Source organism: Gymnoscopelus braueri, assembly GCF_963280865.1.
Source record: "Gymnoscopelus braueri genome assembly, chromosome: 14".
NCBI lineage: Eukaryota > Metazoa > Chordata > Actinopteri > Myctophiformes > Myctophidae > Gymnoscopelus > Gymnoscopelus braueri.
This window is the reverse complement of record NC_137619.1, coordinates 47,952,636-47,971,762: the sequence shown is the minus strand read 5'-3', so window position 1 is coordinate 47,971,762 and position 19,127 is coordinate 47,952,636. Positions and strand designations below refer to the sequence as shown.

Here is a 19,127-nt window from a genome sequence, read left to right as displayed (position 1 = left end):
TATACATGTTAATTTGGGGGCATGAAAACGTTTGAGAACCACTGGTCTGTGCTTTAACCCAGGGGTCTTCAATGTTTTTCAGGGCAGGGACCCCCTTAGCTGAGAGAGATGAAGCAGGGACCCCCACTACATACTGTATAAAATTGTGTTGCAGATTAAACTTTATCATAGATTTCATAGATAGCTCCATAGACTTCTGTTTTATTGTTCATGTGTATTTTCTGACATTTAACCACTTAAACCCTCAATACTTAGTAGACTTGACCTTTGACTCTGTAATTGGTCTGCTCTTTTCCCCTCTGCACCAAAATCTCTTTGCCGAAAATAGAATCTACAAAATAGAAAATAGAATCTACAAGTCTACATCTACATCTGCCGAAAATAGAATCTACAAGCTCACAACACGTTGTGAGCTTGTAGATCGGCTATTTTCGGTGAAATGTTGCTAACTTCCTATCACAAGTTCCTATCACACAAAGGTTTGGCGGCCCCCCTATAGTAACTCCCCCGGTTGAAGACCTCTGCTTTAATCACTTAAACCCACTTAACCAGAGTCTTGCAGGGTGCCCTATCCTACCTTTATTTAACACCCTTAACACCAAATGTCTTCACCGAAAATAGATAGATAAAGCTCACAGCACTGAGCTTGTAGATCGGCTATTTTCGCTGAATGTCCCCCCCCCCCCCACCCAGAATAGGGACGCTAGTGTTCAAATAATTAAAGTTCAGAGTGTTCATTTAAACTCTGATAGTGTAATAATAATAAACCTGTAACAGACTCAAGGATCCATACAAAACTGACAATCAGTGCATCAACGTAATTTTGAGACTATGTAGAAAACAGTTTAGGACGTGCAACCAGGGATAGGACGATAATCGTTATTATCGTTTATCGTGATAAAAAAACGCTCACAATAATTGTATCGCAGAGATTTTAATTTATCGTGAAATTGTCCTCTGTCATGTCCTCTGGATGAATTCGCTTTTGTTGCTCTGCAAATTCAGTACCACTTAAACCCTCTATGCTTGATAAAACTGACCGGTAAAGAGATTTGGTACGCTCTTATTTCACTCTACACTTAATCGATTCGCCAAAAATAGCCGATCTACAAGCTCGCAACGCAAAGCAACGCAACACGTTGTGAGCTTGTAGATCGGCTATTTTTGGCGAACGTTCCCCCCAGAAGAGGGATGCTGGGGGTTCAAGAGGTTAACAAAAGTGGCATTTTAAGTTTTAAGCATATTTTGATTATCGCGATAATATCGTTAATCACAAAAAGAATTGCCACAATAATCGTGACATGGAATTTTCATATCGTCCCATCCCTACGTGCAACAGCCAAAACAGTCACAAATTCAGAGCGCAAACGTTTGAACAACTGCGCTTATATAAACATATTATTTCCTTCACCAAAGCTGTGATTTGATTTAAATCCTTACAATTCTCCAATGCGTCCTGAGGACAAAATGACAGTGTCTTAAGTCAAGGAATGCTTTATCATCAAGTTCACACACACAGTAACAGCTATTTATACAGAGTTCAACATGAGTCAGTACCTATTAAAACGTCCCTGTTATCAAGTTCATTAGAAGCAGGAAACACAGCTGACCAGGTGAAGACAATGCAGAGAGGAAGACAGACCCATATTTTAGGGTTATTAACCCTTTCAATACGGGAAGTCGGGAACGTATCTCTGTCATTTTAGATTTCTTTGGCTATTCAAAAATAGCAGATATACAAGCTCATAGCGCGGCACCGAGTGCTCTCTGTGCAATATGATATTAAAAGCATACACGTGGAACTGGTGCCTGCCACCGTCATTGTGTGTAGTAGGAAACCGGCACCCAAAGACACAACGTTCAAAACAAACACAGACTTTGTGCCAGTGGCTTTCGGCTCGCCGAAACATCCCACAGCTCTAATTATCCCTCTGCTACTGACTGGGGTGCCATCACCACAATCACATCAGAGCTGAGAGGGTTTACATGGCAAATGTAAATCATTCAATAGAAATCCTAAAATCAATCAATCAGATATCTATCCATCTATCTATTTATAGCAGTGGTTCTCAAACCTTTTCATGTCAAGGACCCCCAAAATGATATGTATTTGGCCGTGGACCCCCATCTCAACATATTTTGTTCCAGGGACCCCCCCCCCCAAAAAAAGCAAACAATTTAGTTAAAAATGCTTTAAAACATATATATATTCAAAGATTTGCAAAAAAAAATCCTGATTTTTAAAAAGCTCATAGCAAGCACAGTGCACCGCGCTATGAGCTTGTAGATCTGCTATTTTTTAATAGCCAAAGTATAAAATATGGATAAAAGGGTTAAAATTATTGACTACTTTTATAGGGTACCCCTCCAAGGACACCTGGGGGTCCCTGGACCCCACTTTGAGAACTATTGACCTATAGTATCTATCTATAGTAGTATCTAGGGTAGTATCTATCTATCTACAGTAGTATCTACAATATATCTATCTATGTATCTATCAATCTATCTATGACTTTCTGTCTACAGGAGGTATGCATGGTTATGTGGGTTCAAAAAGTCATTCAGTTGTTAAAGGAAAGTATTCTCTTGCACTGACCACCACCAAGCTTATAAAGAAACTCAAGTGGTTTTACTTAAACACGTTTTTACAAAGTTTTCATTTTCTCGGATGTTTAGAGGTTCCAGGTGTTTGACACACTCCACCCTCCAGTCACCTTTCCCCCACTCGCGTACACACACACACACTCGCGTACACACACACACTCGCGCACACACACTCGCACACACACACACTCGCACACACACACACACACACACACACACACACACACACACACACACACACACACACACACACACACACACACACACACACACACACACACACACACACACACACACACACACACACACACACACACACACACACACACACACACACACACACACACACACACACACACACACACACACACACACACACACACACACAGTGAGTGCATGCTTTGCAGCAGTTCCACACCCCTTAATCAAGAATGATGGCAGTCATTGGGCCCAGATGAAACCCATTTCCTCCTGTTTAACACAGCCTGAGCTGCAGCAGATTCCTGGGTTTGTTATCCCAGCAGCGTTTTTTGGACAGCGGCGGACAGGCGCTCCCCTCCATGTCTGCCACATGAACCGTAGCCTTCTAAAAAGGTCCTACGGCCACAGTGAACTGTAGCCGTCTAAAAAGGTCCTACAGCTGCCTGGTCACCGACTGTTGTGTGAGTCGCTTTGTCAATAGAATAGATAGGACCACAATGGAAACCTTTTTTGTGCTACCTTTTTAGCCCAGGTGTTTTACTGTACCTCTGTTTCCATTTCTGACTAATAAAGCATTCAATAAAAGAAAACTAAATAAAAACTAAGCTATGATGACTAAAACTATGACTAAATATACTAGCAATTTCGTCAACAAAAACAAAACGAGAATGTTAGCGAGGTACTACTGGAGAAGAGATCCAGTAGAACCAATATAAGTCATTCTATTTCTATGCTGTGTCGCGCTCCGAAAATAGCAGATCTACAAGCTCACAGCTTGTAGATCGGCTATTTTAAGTGTAAATCAGGTATTGACACTTTAGTCGACAAAATCAACTGTAGATGAAGTCGACTAAAATCTAATGATATTTAGTCAACTAAAACTAAACTAAAGCTAAAACATTTCAGATGACTAAAATATGACAAACTGAAAAAAAAGTATTCAAAAGAATCTATGTTTACTGTCAAAAGTAACACTGATGCAGAGGTCTACTTCCCCAGTGCTGTATTAGCATTGATTGCTTGATTGAATACTTTATTAACAAGTTAGGTAACAGTACAGGTAGTACAGTCAAACGTTATGCTAAAAGGATAACACAAAAAGCCTCGGGGGGGGGGGGCTTGTCTCCATTGTGGTCCATTGCACTCAATAATTCATCAGTAAGACATACAATACATAACGGAAAAAACTCCAGTAGCAGCAAAAGGTATACAGTACATAAAAAGGAGGGATGGGGGCTGTTGCGGTGCGAATATCATCGAGTCGGGACAAATTCTTTACTTTGCACTTAAAGTCATATTGCCTATACGCTTGACAATACTAAAAATAGGGGAAAAGGGAGGTGGAACAATACATTGGCATGTCATTGTCCAAACAATTCAAAGCAGATCTGAAAGCAGGTGTCTCTGTCTGCCTAATAAGCACAGATGGGCTCAATCCCACTAATTAGGGATGACGCTAGGTATGACAATGGTCACCGTCCTATTGTCTTAAAGTGTCCTAAAAGTGCTTTAAAACATTACATTTAACTTTCCACATCTATCTTCAACTGGGGCGGAGGGGCAGAGGATGCTACTACAAGCACCAAGGTGTTCCTATGGGTGTTCTACTAAATTGTACCCAATTGTATTTTGAGGTCAGCCATTCTTTTAGGTTAGTATTGAGTTTGGGTAGGGAGTCCAGATCTTTAACCCATTAAGACCTTTTATATTTTAAGCACTTTAAGCATTATTTCATACTTTGGCTATTCAAAAATAGCAGATCTACAAGCTCATAGCGGCGCAATGAGCTTGTAGATCTGCCATTTCTTTTAAATCATGAACATTTGTGCAAATCTTTGAATATATATATTTTTTAAAGCGAACATTTGTAACTCAAATCTTTGCTTCCGGGGGGTCCCTGGAACTAGATATTTTGAGATGGGGGTCCGCGGCCAAATACATATAATTTTGGGGGTCCTTGACATGAATAAAGTTTGAGAACCACTGATATTGTGGCAACATAAGTGTTTCTGTTAGGATTTAGAAGACATTTGTAGAATCAGCCTCAGGTCTTAATGGGTTAAAGTCTTTTGGTAAGGCATGCCACATTTCGGTGGCAGCATAGCAGAACATCTTCCCCCCCATGTTTGAGCCGAAATTTGGGGGGGAACGAGGTCAGACGAGCTCTCTCTCTCACCACACAGATCTGCGGTTATCATACCGCTGCAGCGAGACAAGAGACAGCATGCTGCTGCTCAGGAAACTAAAGAGTAATATTATTAATGCCAGAATTAATGCCGTATCGGATGACCCCTGTGTTGACCATGGGGGTTTAGAGGGCTAAATCCAATAAGGGAAGGTCCACACACACTGCCGACGGGGTTGAGTAAGCTGAGGAATACACACAGTAAAATCCTCAGCGCTCATAGAACTCCCGACGGGAGTGTGCAAAACGGAACCTTGCACACCCTCTTGAGTTAAATGAACACGTGGATTTTCTGTGTGCAGAGGAACCTCCTCATCTGTTATTGTTGGCACCGATCCACTGCTATGGGTGAGCTCAACGTGTGGGTCAATAAATGGGCCGGGTCCCTGCCTGATTCACATTGGGGGTTGGCTTCCTGGCCAATGGGAAGAGGATGTGGCTAACAAATGATGTGCTGAGAGGCATGCGTGCTCTCTCACACACACACACACACACACACACACACACACACACACACACACACACACACACACACACACACACACACACACACACACACACACACACACACACACACACACACACACACACACACACACACACACACACACACACACACACACACACACACACACACACACACACACACCTCAGACTCTCAGTCTCTCTCACGCATACCGACGCTGCGAAAGGTCATGTCTGAGACCAGAGGGCAAGGTTTCTTTCTTTATTGTACCTGTGTCTAATAATATGTCGTCTCTGTCGGGTGGAAACCTCATACGTCCAAAACTGAAGCAGCAGATGTACAGTACAAGCTCAAAACAAGCTCGATCTGCTGCTTTCGATGATTTTGTGTGACGCTGTACTAGCGTGATCAAGTAGGGCAGGGGTCCAGGTCCCCTAGGGGGTCCTCAGAGGTACTACAGGGGGTCCACCAAATCATTGTGTGATAGTGATTTTTTACATTAACCACTTGAACCCTAGCATCCCTATTCTAAGCACAACTTAGAGAGAGAGGGGGGGAAAAGAGCAGCCTAAGTACAGAGTGAAAGTTTACTAAGTACTGACGGTTTAAGTGGTTAAATGTCTGAAAATAGACAGTAAAATGAATGCAACATCTATGAAAAGCTTTAATCTGCAACACAATTTTATGCAATATATAGCGGGGGTCCCTGCTTCATCTCTCTCTCAGAGAGGGGGTCCTTGGGCTGAAAACGTTGAAGACCCCTGAAGTAGGGCGTTAATTTACGGAAAAAAAACACAAACAAGTTAAAATACGGAGATAGGAGGTTTCTTCCCCGACAGCAACAATGTACAATCTACTGCCGGCAAAGAATGACCAGGATACAGCTTTCAAGACTCTACAGCAGGGGTCTTCAACAGGGGGTCCGGGACCCCTTGGGGGTCCTCAGAGCTACTACAGGGGGTCCGCAAAATCTTTGTGTGATATGATTTTTCTTTTTTTACATTAACCACTTGAACCCTAGCATCCCTTTTCTGAGGAGAACTTTAGCCAAAAATAGCCGATCTACAAGCTCACAACGCCTCGCGCTGCGAGGCGTTGTGAGCTTGTAGATCAGCTATTTTTGGCAAAGAGATATAGGTGTGGAAGGAAAACAGAGCAGACCAAGTAAAAAAAAAAAAGTTTAATCTGAAACACTTTTATATAAAATGGAGGGGGTTCTTGCTTCATCTCTTTCTCAGCTAGGGGGTCCTTGGCCTGAAAACGATGAAGACCCCTGCTCTACAGATACCATGCAGACAGTGACACACAGCCCTGACCTCTGACCCCGGGACAATGACATACAGGGAACGTCGAAGCTTGGGAAATAAGACCGTAAACCTAGGCTAATTACCCCGAAAACCACAGCTTGTCACACGGCTGATTTACCGTTCGGCCCAAACAATAACACGCTTGAGCAATTTAATAATTCCACCATGCGACGTATAAATCATAAAAGCAAAAGCACACAAAGCATTTTGTGTTACAATAGAACAATAATTCATGCGCCTATTTATTTGGGCTAAATTACATTAAGGCGGGGGGGGGGGGGGACGAACTCTGGCCAAGGAATTCTGTGATAAAGTCGAGAGTGATAGAAGCCACACACACACACACACACACACACACACACACACACACACACACACAGCGGTGGAGTGACGGACAGGGTATGGTTTTCTCCCAAAACATTCCTGCGTTGTTTTTGTGAGAAACCAGAACTAGGACCCGGGGTCTCGTCTCCAGGCAAGGCTCAAAGGCATAACTTTGACCTTAACCCATTAAAACCGGGACGGCATCCGTGTCGTTTTATACTTTGGGCAATTCAAACATAGCAGATCTACAAGCTCATAGCGCGTCACTTCGTGCCGTGCTATGAGCTTGTAGATCTGCTATTTTTGTGCAAATCTTTGAACATATACATTTCCCTTTTTTTTTAAAGATTTTTTGGGGGGCTTTTTATGCCTTTATTTAGAGAGGGATAGGGAAAGTAGGCTGACAGGAAATGGGGAGAGAGATGGGAGGTTGACACGCAGCAAAGGTCGTCGGGAACGGGAGTCGAACCCGCGACACACTGTCAGGCTGGCATTGCAGCCTAGGGTGCCTGGACCACACTAAGGCCGAACATATCAATTTTTTATGTGAACATTTTTTACTCAAATCTTTGCTTCAGGGGTGTCCCTGTAATAAATTATTTTGACATGGGGGTCGGCGGCCAAATACATATAATTTTGGGAGTCCTTGACATGAAAAGCACCACTGATATAGCCACATCCGTTTTTCAGAAAACTGTTTTTAGATTTAGAAGGCATCTGTAGAATCGGCCTCAGGTCTTAATGGGTTAACAAAACCACAGCGCTTCGGGTTAAAATGTGTAACACGTTAGTTGTCGTACCAGAAGTACCGAGAGGCGTGGAGAGAGAAATGTGTTTTAGAAATATATGATTTAAGAGAAGCTTGAGTTGGTAGACCGTCTCTATGTGGTAACGTAATATACTGCTTGGCAACTCAGTTCTGACACTGTGGGCACATATAAAAGTTATGGGTTTTTTACCCTCATCCTCAGAGGCTACACACACACACACACACACACACACACACACACACACACACTGTAAGTTATGTGAACACACAAACACACACCGCTGGCTTCCGACCGAGGAACACCTGGACATCAGTGGTGGACAAAGTTAAGTACTCAACTCCAGTACTTGAGTACTGAGTATAGTTACTCCTGGTAAAATATTTGTGAAAGTTGCTCAGCACTTGCTTTTGGACATATTGAAGTATTCAAAAGTATAAATTAATAAATGCAAGTACGGATATCAAAGCATTGCGGTATTGAAATTTTGACATTTTCAAAAAAAGATTCAAACATTTTCCATCCAGTTTCAGACAATATCAGTGAAAATAGCAGATCTACAAGCTCACAGCACGTCACATCGCGACGTGTTATGAGCTTGTAGATCTGCCATTTTCCACTATATTTGACATAGGGCTAAGTGGTTAATTCATATGGTACTTTTTCCCTCCCTAAATGCAGTGGAGGTAAAGTCATAAGTATCAAAAAATACTAGTACTCGAGTACCGTACCGTACTCTGAGTACAGTACTCAAGTAAATGTACTTTGTTACTGGAGATACAGCATTCATGTGGGCTGCTCTGGTCAGCCTGACAAAAAAAAAGAAAAGAAAAAACCTCTGAAGTTTCAGTTAACCCAAGGGGGCTAGTTAGCAAAGAGGTCACAGCCTTTGACCTTGGCTGCTTAGTCAGCACAGGGTGGGCTGTTGAGCCCCCAGTAACGGCCAGCGGAGTGCGGGGTGTCATGGCTAATAAGCCCACATCTGGGAGACTTATGACCATTAGCGCTGAGCTCTGAGACTCTGACAAAACACCCGTCGTGAAAGGAGAGCCCTTGTGTAAAAAAAAATACGACACTTTCAAGTGAAAAGTGAAGGGCGAAAAAACCCTTGCATGTGCACAGGAAATGATCTCAGGGGTAAATGAAGCATTCGGGGAATGCTCCACGGCCTTATGATGAGTTAACCCGTTAAGACCGGGGGAACGCATCCGTGTAATTTTTCAGATGTCTTTGGCTATTCAAAAATAGCAGATATACAAGCTCGTAGCCGTAGATCTGCATTTTTTTTAGGAAAATCTTGAAAATGTGTGCAAATCTTTGAATACATATATTTTTAAAGCAAACATTTGTAACTCAAATCTTTGCTTCTGGGGGTATTCTACAAATGCCTTCTAAATCCGAACAGTTTTTTTTTTTTTACTTATGTTGCTATAATATCAGTGGTTCTCAAACTTTTTTTCATGTCAAGAACCCCCAAAATGATATGTATTTGGCCCGCGGACCCCCATCTCAAAATATTTTGTTCGCTTTAAAAATATAAATATATTCAAAGATTTGAAGAAAAAAAAAATCACATTTTTTTTAGCTTGTAGATCTGCTATTTTTGAATAACCAAAGAAATCTTAAAACGGACGCGTTCCCCCGATCTTAACGGGTTAAATGAAACATACCATTTGAAAAGGAAACTTGGCCTAGAATGCACAGGGTGGTCGGAGGGTATGTTAGTTGACAGAGAGCACACACACAGTAGTGGGCATACATCTTTAAAACCAAAAAATGACCAGAGAGGAGTTTGCGTATGGAAATCAGGGAGGAGCTCTTTCGTTCACATTCAAGGTCAACGCCTCCAAAAGCCCTTGAAGACAACAGGGGGGCGATGATGAGGATGGAGCCGATGGCGGCGGGATACGAGACACCTCATTACACCGCTGGCCGACTCACTATAAATGTTTTAGTTTGTGAGCCGCGCTCAGCCGCTAGCAGAAACAATGCTATAGATTCTGAATAATGCAGGAGAAGCTAACGGGCTTCGTGAGAGACGCCTCTGGTTTCAAGAGAAGAGCAGGACAACATCATGAGTGCTCCCTCGACATAACAGGTCCAGTGGTGGGAAAAGTACTCAGATATTTTACTTAAGTATAAGTATCAATACTGCAACTTACTTGAGTAAAAGTACAAAAGTATTGATATCAAAATGTACTTAAAGTACCAAAAGTAAAAGTACTAAAATGTTTGAAAATAGCAGATCTACAAGCTCACAACGCGTTGCGACACGCTGTGAGCTTGTAGATCGGCCTATGAATAAAATAGGACTAAAGTGATAATGTATGTTTTATAATATAATAATTGACAATTGCAAAGTAACTAGTAACTAAAGTTTTCTAATAATTGTAGTGGAGTAAAAGTACAATATTTGCCTCTGAGATGTAATGGAGTAGTAAAAGTACTGAAAAAATGTAATACTTGAGTAAATGTACTTAGTTACTTTACACCACTGAACAGGTCTACAAAGGCTTGAATAAAAGAGCCATGAAGCATTGTCATCAGAGTAGTCCAGAAGTCTAATATCCCTTACCGAAGGAGGGTTTCTCCTTTGGATGAGCGGTAGATATTAGGATTTTTTATCTGGGTTTGAGACTTTTCGAGTCCAGGCGGCTACATCTGCAACAATGGTGTTGACTGGACTGAGCTCCCACTCATTCATTACGTGACTCTGCGAGGGCTGTTGGGAGTTAACCACTTAACCAGCCCTAGCGTCCCTATTCTTGGACACTACCGGGTCTGAGACGCTACGCAATACGCATTGTGAGATCGTAGTGTTTTCATCAAAGATATTTGGTGTATTGAGTGGTGGTGCAGAGGGAAATACTAGCAAACCTAGTACAGGAGACCCTGGAGAACACCCGGTCAACTAAGTATAGGGGGTTTAAACTTTAAAGAAGTAGTTCACCCAAAAAAATGACTTATTTTCTATCAATTACATACCTCATGAAGCCTTGGATTCATGGAGAGTTTTTAGTTTTATTGGCTCAGTCGCATTCCTGAGCCAATAATTTGATGACCGGTGGAGTCTCCGATAAGTAATTTGAGTGAACTACTCCTTTAAGTGATTAAGCCCTACTTTGTTTTATGACAAATAGTGAAAATAGCCAATCTACTGTATAAGCATGTTTTGTAGTTCTTGTAGATATCGTTGTTGTCTGGCAGAAACCAGCTAACTCAATTTTTCTGCGTTTGCATTTTTTCCCCCATAAATCAGTGCTATTGAACACCCTTTACGTCTGTGTGTTGATTAACTAGAAAAAGTGCTCCTCGGAGCACTGCCAGACCCCTAGTGGTTGAGATCTGAAGATCAGAGCACTACGTCACGCTAAGCTTGGCCAATCAAAAAGAGGGACAGGGAGGAAAAAAGGTTGAACCGGGAGGAAAAATGTTGACAGACCGGGAGGAAGAACGTTGAACCGGGAGGAAAAACGTTGACCGGGAGGAAAAGAGGGAGAGACCAACAAAGCCTCATGTAGGCCGACCCCCTGGGTCTGGCAAAAAAATATTGAACCAATGAAAGGTATTAAAAAGCGCTTCTGACAAAACCAGCTAACTCCATTGGATCCTCTAACTTTCTGCTAAACCAGCTAAGTCCACCAAAGGGGGGTGGAGTTAGCTGGTTTAGCTGACTCCAGGCTCCACCCCCTTTTGACCTCCAACCTCATTGTGAGCTTAGAGGTCCATTCAGCTGTTCTTATCAATGATGAACAAAACCTCCTAATTCCACTTCTTGTTTTGTTTTTGTCATTTCTTGAAAAAAAAAAACATTTTGGAGTTGGTTGGTTTCTGCCGGACAGCAGAGATATGCTATTCACGAAAATGTTGACACGCCCAGAGTAGGGACACCAGGCTAATTGCAGTATAACATTGATACACCAGTAAACCCATAAACTAGCTTTATTCTGCAAAAACCCTTTTAAAAAATGATGTATGAGTGAGAGAAGATGTAGCTGTTTAGGACTATATGGGAGAGAAGAACAAGAGTTCAGAGATGTTCCAGTGACTTTGGGAGCCGAGAGGTCAAGCCCAGTACCAGCGGGGCCCATTCCCATAAGGATAACAACGGAGCCTGTTCATGCTAACTCCTCGCCCTGCTCTGTTTACCTCCCTCTATAACCTCACCACAATCCCCCGGCCTTCCTCCATCAACCCCCACCTCCCAACCTCCTCCTCCTCCTCCTCCTCCTCCTCCTCCTCCTAGGTATATTCCCCGTCTCCAAATGGGGCCCAACAGTGGCCCTACGGGCCCCGCGGAGCACTCTGTCTCCTCTCACCCCATTAGCACTGATAACCAGGGCGGAGGGGATGACGCAACGTCACCTCCTCTCCGTTTTCAACCATCTCTCTTTGTCTTTGTTAATAGCAAACATAGTCGAGTCACTAAACCCACACCTGCTTGAGTTTATCACAACTCCTGCACTTTTTTGTTTAGTAGAAAAAAATAAAAATAAAGATTAACCATTTTAACCCTAGCGTCCCAATTCTGTGCATAAACCGAACAAACTGTCGGTGAAAATAGCTGATCTACAAGCTGTGAGCTGGTAGATCACCTGTTTTCTGCAAAGAGATTTGGTGTATTTGGTCCATGAAAGTGGTTTAGCCCATTCAGACCGGGAACGCATCTGTGTATAACCACTTCAACCAGTATTTTATACTTTGGCTATAAAAAAATAGCAGATATACTGTACAAGCTCATAGAGCGGCACCGAGTGCCGCGCTATGAGCTTGTAGATCTTCTATTTTATAAATCGTGAAGATTTTTGCAAATCCTTGAATATATATATATATATATATATATTTATTTATTTTCAAGCGAACATCTTTAACTAAAATCTTTGCTTCTGGGGGTCCCTGGAAGATCATATTTTGAGATGGGGGTCCGTGACGAAATACATAGAATTTTGGGGGTCTTTGACATGAAGAACTTTGAGAACCACTGATTATAGCAACATAAGTTTTTAAAAAATATATAGGATTTAGAAGACATTTGTAGAATCCCCAGAAGCAAAGATTTGAGTTAAAATGTTTGCTTTAAAAAAATATATATATTCAAAGATTTGCACAAATGTTCATGATTTTCAAAAAAAAATGCAGATCTACAAGCTTGAGCTTGTATATATGTGGTATTTTTGAATAAACAAGATATAAGATAATGGGTAACGTTCCAAGTTGAGGGCTGCTGAAATGCCCTTGTTTCAAATTCACAATGTGCCGTCGTAACATTTCCAATTTCCAGACGACGTATTTATACGGGGACAAAGTCAAGGCCTTTTTGTCCCCGTGTGAGATCCAGTGGTGGAAGGAAGTGTCCTCTATAGGCCCTTTACTGGCCGTGAAATGGGGGGACATTAAAAGTGACGGCCTGGGCAGTACAAGCCAGTTGAGCAGTGATTCACTGCTGACTGAGAGGGCAGTAAACCTGCCATGGACTCATCTCCATACACATCGCTGTGGTGTGAGAGACGGCCAGTTTGCTAGGGATGAGGGTGGTGGAGGTGACTTGCGTCTCCACAGATGCCTTTCGCCAATGCACGATTCTGGTGCGGCCTGCAGTGTGAGGCTGTTCCCTTCCACACGAGTGGAATGTACATATCGTTGCTGTCGGACAGAAACCTCTTATCTCCATATTTTAACTTTTTGTTTTTTCGTAAATTCATGTGCTACTTGATCATACTATACAGCAGCATCACACACAATACAATCAAAAGTAGCAGATCTGCAAGCTTAAAACGTGGCGCAAAGTTAAACCACAGAATACACTTCTTACAATGGAGGAGTTGGACATGTGTGCCTGCCCAGAATTAAACTCTTTTAATCTGTGGTGCTAAACACACCCAAAAACACACTTAACCCATTTAGACCGGGAAAGCATCTTGCGTCATTTTAGATTTATTTGGCTATTCAAAAAATGGCAGATATACAAGCTCATGAGCTCGTAGATCTGCTATTTTTGGGGGAAATCGTGAACATTTGTGCTTTAAAGCGAACATTTTTAACACTTCATGATTATTCAAAAATTGCAGATCTACAAGCTCATAGCGCGGCACCGAGTGCCGCCCTAAGATCTTGTAGATCTGCTATTTTTGAATAGCCAAAGAAATCAAAAAATGACACAAATGCGTTCCCGGTCTAGCCCTCACCCACTTAAAAAAATTGGACCGGTACATAACAGTGCTCGATTTCACCAATTTAATTTGTCCAGACAAAAATACAAACGTTTCGGTCTAGTCCCACTTCATCAGAGCACCATATATACTTCGTTGACCAGAGCCCCTCAGGGGTCTATCTTTGCCCCCCTAATTTTTTCCTTCTACGGCAAAACTTTTCGCCCGGGTGTTCGTCCCAGAATAGGCGCCGCTAGGGTTCATGTGGTTAGTGTGGTACAACGAAGTATGGCACAGAGTTAAGTGGTTAATCAGAATAATAATCGATGTAGTTGGTTATAAATTAAGTGGGTTTTGATATATTTTCTGTTAATTTCCCAGCCCGGAGTTGTGGTAGAAACACACACTGGGACAATGTGTCAGTCAGTCACCACCCCCTCCTCTGTATGCCCCCCCTCCCTCCCTGTGTGGTCTCTCCTCCTCACCCTAAACATTCCTCTTCAATCTACCGGCGTCCGGGGGGCTGACAGACTGTCGTCCTCGCACCAAGACGACGGCAGGGAGAAACAATAGGCAGACAGACACGTAAAACCGAGACACAAAGAGGTTGGAACCAACCAACAAGTGTGACTCTATGACTGTCAATAATAATGATGATAATAATAATAATGATAATAACAACAACAATCTGTCAATTAAACCTGTCACAAGTTCACAGCCTCAGCAATGGTTTTGTCATCTCAACATCTGGTTGGGAGATCCTCTAAGTGTGTGTGTGTGTGTGTGTGTGTGTGTGTGTGTGTGTGTGTGTGTGTGTGTGTGTGTGTGTGTGTGTGTGTGTGTGTGTGTGTGTGTGCTATTAATGCAGCAGTTTGACAGCACGGTATAGCGCCGGTTACATCATATGATTTCAGAATTTCATCATGCACTTACAGTATAATGCAACTGGAAGGAAACTGGCTGTTTCCGGTGGAAAAGGTGGTATTTAGAATGTTTCACACACAAATGGGCCATTCCCCTTACTTTAAGTTGTTTTGTTTATTCCACAGAGGACCAAAGAACGTTGTGAATGGCCTGGTCTTTGTACCGGGCTCTTAAGAATACCGTCATCATCATGGGCTCTGAAACGCAGGCTGTTATTTACTACCAGCAAGCAGGTAGTTCTCACACATTTACAGCCCATGAGATCATGCTATAGGAAGGTATATAAAAGGTTTCCAATGACTGTTTCTAAGCTGCATCCAAATACAAACACCTTGGGAGAGAGAGAGAGAGAGACACACACAGAGAGAGAGAGAGACAGAGAAAGAGAGAGAGAGGCAGACAGACAGAGACAGACAGACAGACAGACAGACAGACAGACAGACAGACAGACAGACAGACAGACAGACAGACAGACACACATAGAGAAAAACAGAGAGAGAGACAGAAGATAGACAAATAGAGAAAAACAGAGAGAGAGAGACAAATAGAGAAAAACAGAGAGAGAGAGAGAGAGAGAGACAAAGCAGAGGTTTGTAAACAAGCTTTAACAGACAGAATCACGTGTCAACGCATTAAGACAGACTGGACAACCATCCCTCAGACAGCCTTGCTTGGCTGGGCTGCTCTCTCTCCACTTTAAAAGGACAAGTCAACGTTTCATGACATGGACAGATGGGTTTATGGCTCAACTAATTTTAAGGTACATGTGTAATGGAATGCCTGTGCACTGCTCATTAGGGCCCGGTGCAATAAAATGCAGGAGCTGGGCAGTCAAGAGGACTTAAATGAGTGTGTGTGTGTGTGTGTGTGTGTGTGTGTGTGTGTGTGTGTGTGTGTGTGTGTGTGTGTGTGTGTGTGTGTGTGTGTGTGTGTGTGTGTGTGTGTGTTCAGGGATCAGGGGAGTTTTCTCAGAGAGACAAAAGATGTGTTTTGTCTCTTTTGTGGCGCTTCACCCACTTTTGGACAAAGAATATAGTACAGAGACAAGACAAGCTTATGTGTTGGACGGAAAGCCAATGTTGGACTCGAATTCAAAACATCCTAGGAACATCTATAACAACCAATCATGATAAAACATCAAATCATAACATAAGAAGTGGGCATTGCCAATTACCCCTGAGGATGGTTTAACTCTTATGTCCTCCTGTCAGCTAGTGTCTTTGATGTTTTTTTTTCTCCAGGGTTTATTGGTCTACCACACTTTCTCAGAGCCGCACAGTAAACCCAAGCAGTCCCCTGTGCTCCTTCTACACTACACTTTCAAGGGAACATGCGGCATAATAAACAAGACTGCGTGTGTGTGTGTGTGTGTGTGTTTGTGTGTGTGAGAGAATAAATATTAGATAGATAGATAGATAGATAGATAGATAGATAGGTTTGTTCGGTCACAGGGGTCTCTCCAGCTCTTTAGTAAACAGAATATAGTACATTTTCAGGTAGGCGACAACATTTAAGCCAATCAGGAGAGAGCACTGAAAATGCATTTTCTGTTTAATAAAGAGCTGGAGAGACATGGGAGACTCCTTTTACTGAACAAACACTCTATATCAGAATATAGAGCTATTTAACACTTATTTTAACCAAAGTAAATCGCTTTCCCTGTATACCTTTAAGTATATGACTGTACTCGTGCTGTTTGAATTTCTGTCTAATAAAATATTCAATCCATTCAATCAGATCAGATCAGATCAGATCAATAGACAGATAGATAGAATAATATATCATATTTATGTGTGTACAGTACAAATGGATTAATTGTCATTCAGACTGAACGTCACATACTGTACGTACCCACTGCCTTGATGACATATCCCTTGGGTGACCTCAGCGCGCGGCGCATCCACGCCTCCCGCAGCACCTCCAGGTGGTTGGCGTTGCCCTGCACGAAGAGCACCAGGTTGTCCATCCATCCCTGGAAGGACACCTCGGCCACGGCTTTCACCAGCCGCTTGTTCCAGAAGCTGCGCAGGTTCTGCGCTCGGAAGTCCGCGAATATGTCGCGTCCGCTCGCCGCGTGTGCCGCGTCCGTGTTGTTAGCGTTGTTGGGAGGTCCACCTCCACCTCCACCTCCACCACCCCAGCCTCCACCGGAGCTCTCCTCCTCGTCTCGGCTGAAGACGAGCGCCAGAGACGCGGAGGAGAGCTGAACGACCCGCTGCTGTTGAGACATGCCTGCCCCTGCTGCTGCTATCTCTGTTTGTTCTTTTATGACTTCAATAAAAACCTGTCATACTACTAGTAGCAATGCCACACCGATAGATACATTCAAATAAAAACAAATGAAAACACGTGAGTTGTTTTTAAAAAATTAGCTCTTTCTTGTCTGGAACTCCCCGGAGAAAAAGGTGATATTCGCTCGCTGCTCCTGCTCGCTGCTGCACATTCCAGCAGCCAGTGAACCAGGAGCAGAGGGACGGGGCGACTAGTTTCTCTCGGCTTCCAAGGTAACAGTGACGACGGCGGTGTTACGCCGGGCTTGGTGAACCATCGAATCCGGTAACGCCAGAGGTCACCCTTTAGCGTATGTAAAGCCAAAAGAAAATCGCTGTCGAGGTGTTAGCAGGATAGGTGGGCACCAAGGAAGAGTGGGCACCTCGGTGTTAAATTGGTGCAATTACTACATGATTAGAACATGCCTAAACATTCAACAACTAAGCTATTTCTATAATTGCTACAAAACCTGTATCCAGTCATTTTGGTGCATAAACAAGAACTTGAAGGATAAAATCAAGTCTGATAATGATGTATCAGTATTGTGCATGTTTACATCATGTACTTTACATGACTTGAGACCACCTTTTTTGTATTTATTTTTTACATTTTGGACAAAATAGCCAATTTTACATCGAGGTGCCCAGATGTCCCTAGTGGAGTGGCTATAGTGCCCATCTATCCTGTATTATGTATTCGTCGAGATCTCCCGGCTCCGGCCCGAAGTCACATTGTAGAACACATTCGAGAGAAATGTTCTCAATTTCTGATGATAATACTACTGTAAGTAACGTAGAACAACAACAGCTGAGCCAAACTCAGCCGTTATGTTCAAGTGACCAATCATCCTCTCTCGCCGCTTGACAAAACGCAACACAGCAGATCCTGGCGTCACAGAATTCAATATGTCACCGGATTCCGTGTAACAGCAGAAAAGAGGCGGTTTCAGCAGACAGCTGTGACAGACGACGCTCCTATTCTTCACAACCACAGGTGTGTTGATTGGCATTTGTTGTAACCTGCCAAGCAGGTGCTTTTATTATTGATTTATATGAACAGAATATTAATGAATAGTTGTTCGTGTATCAACAAGCACTGTGTTGATTTTGAATGTTAAATGTTAGTATTCATTATGTTTTAGATGAGTTGACACATGAACTAACTAACTGTCAGAGGGGAACAGGCTATTCACAGCTCATCAGAGAAAGGGAAATTCTCTTGATCTCATGACATAAACACAGTCAAAACCGTATAGACACTATAGCTAACAAGGTAGTGTGTGCCACACAAGCCCAGTTTGTTCAGCCTTCACAAGCAATATAGAAAAGGTCTGGATTCAGACCAGCATCATGAATGCCTTGTAAAAGCTGGTTTCTGTTTAGGGGGGGTTTATATAAATGGCCCTCCGTCCGAAAAAGAGCTCCTTTGAAGGAGGTTCCAACAAAGCTTGAAAACAACCTTTGTTGAGTTGTATTGACCCATAATAATAAGAACCACTTATTTCCGTGCCTAGCAGTCTTCATGGCTATTTGCTTCCCATAGCTCAACTATTTGGCATTAAAGACGCCTCTGAACCAGTTTTTTAGTGTGGCGGACTCATGGCTCTAATGAGAATTAATGTGTTCACTACTTGGATTATGTTAACTTGAGACAAAACTTGAAAGATTCCATGTGAGAGAGCATGTGACATGCTGAAAGAAAATGTTGGTTTAATAACTGTTTTGGGAAGCCTTGCCACAGGGAACATATTGCTGCTAAAATGAAAACCATTCCTGCCCCTATCAAAGCAAAGCTCCCCATTAGGCTACACAGTAAAAAACCTGAGTGTTGATTTGACTCTGAGAGTGTACAAATGGACCCGAAGAAGGGGTCTGCTGTATGTTGTTACCGAGGGTTTAACAGAGACAGACAGACACGTCATATATCACA

General features: G+C 42.7%; 1 protein-coding gene across 2 annotated transcripts in view; it reads right to left on the bottom strand.

Annotated features, from left to right (window-relative positions):
* The window catches only part of stox1 (storkhead box 1), a 39,627-nt gene extending 22,279 nt beyond the window's left edge, over positions 1-17,348 (bottom strand). The window contains exon 1 of one of the 2 annotated variants that reach the window (XM_080449993.1): positions 16,779-17,348. In XM_080449993.1, the coding sequence (XP_080306119.1) occupies positions 16,779-17,157 (379 nt within the window). In that variant the 5' untranslated portion in view covers positions 17,158-17,348. Of the gene's footprint in view, positions 1-14,936; positions 15,066-16,778 lie in introns of those variants that run through there. The other variant, XM_080449994.1, reaches the window with a different exon arrangement.
* Between the last annotated feature and the right edge of the window lie 1,779 nt (positions 17,349-19,127).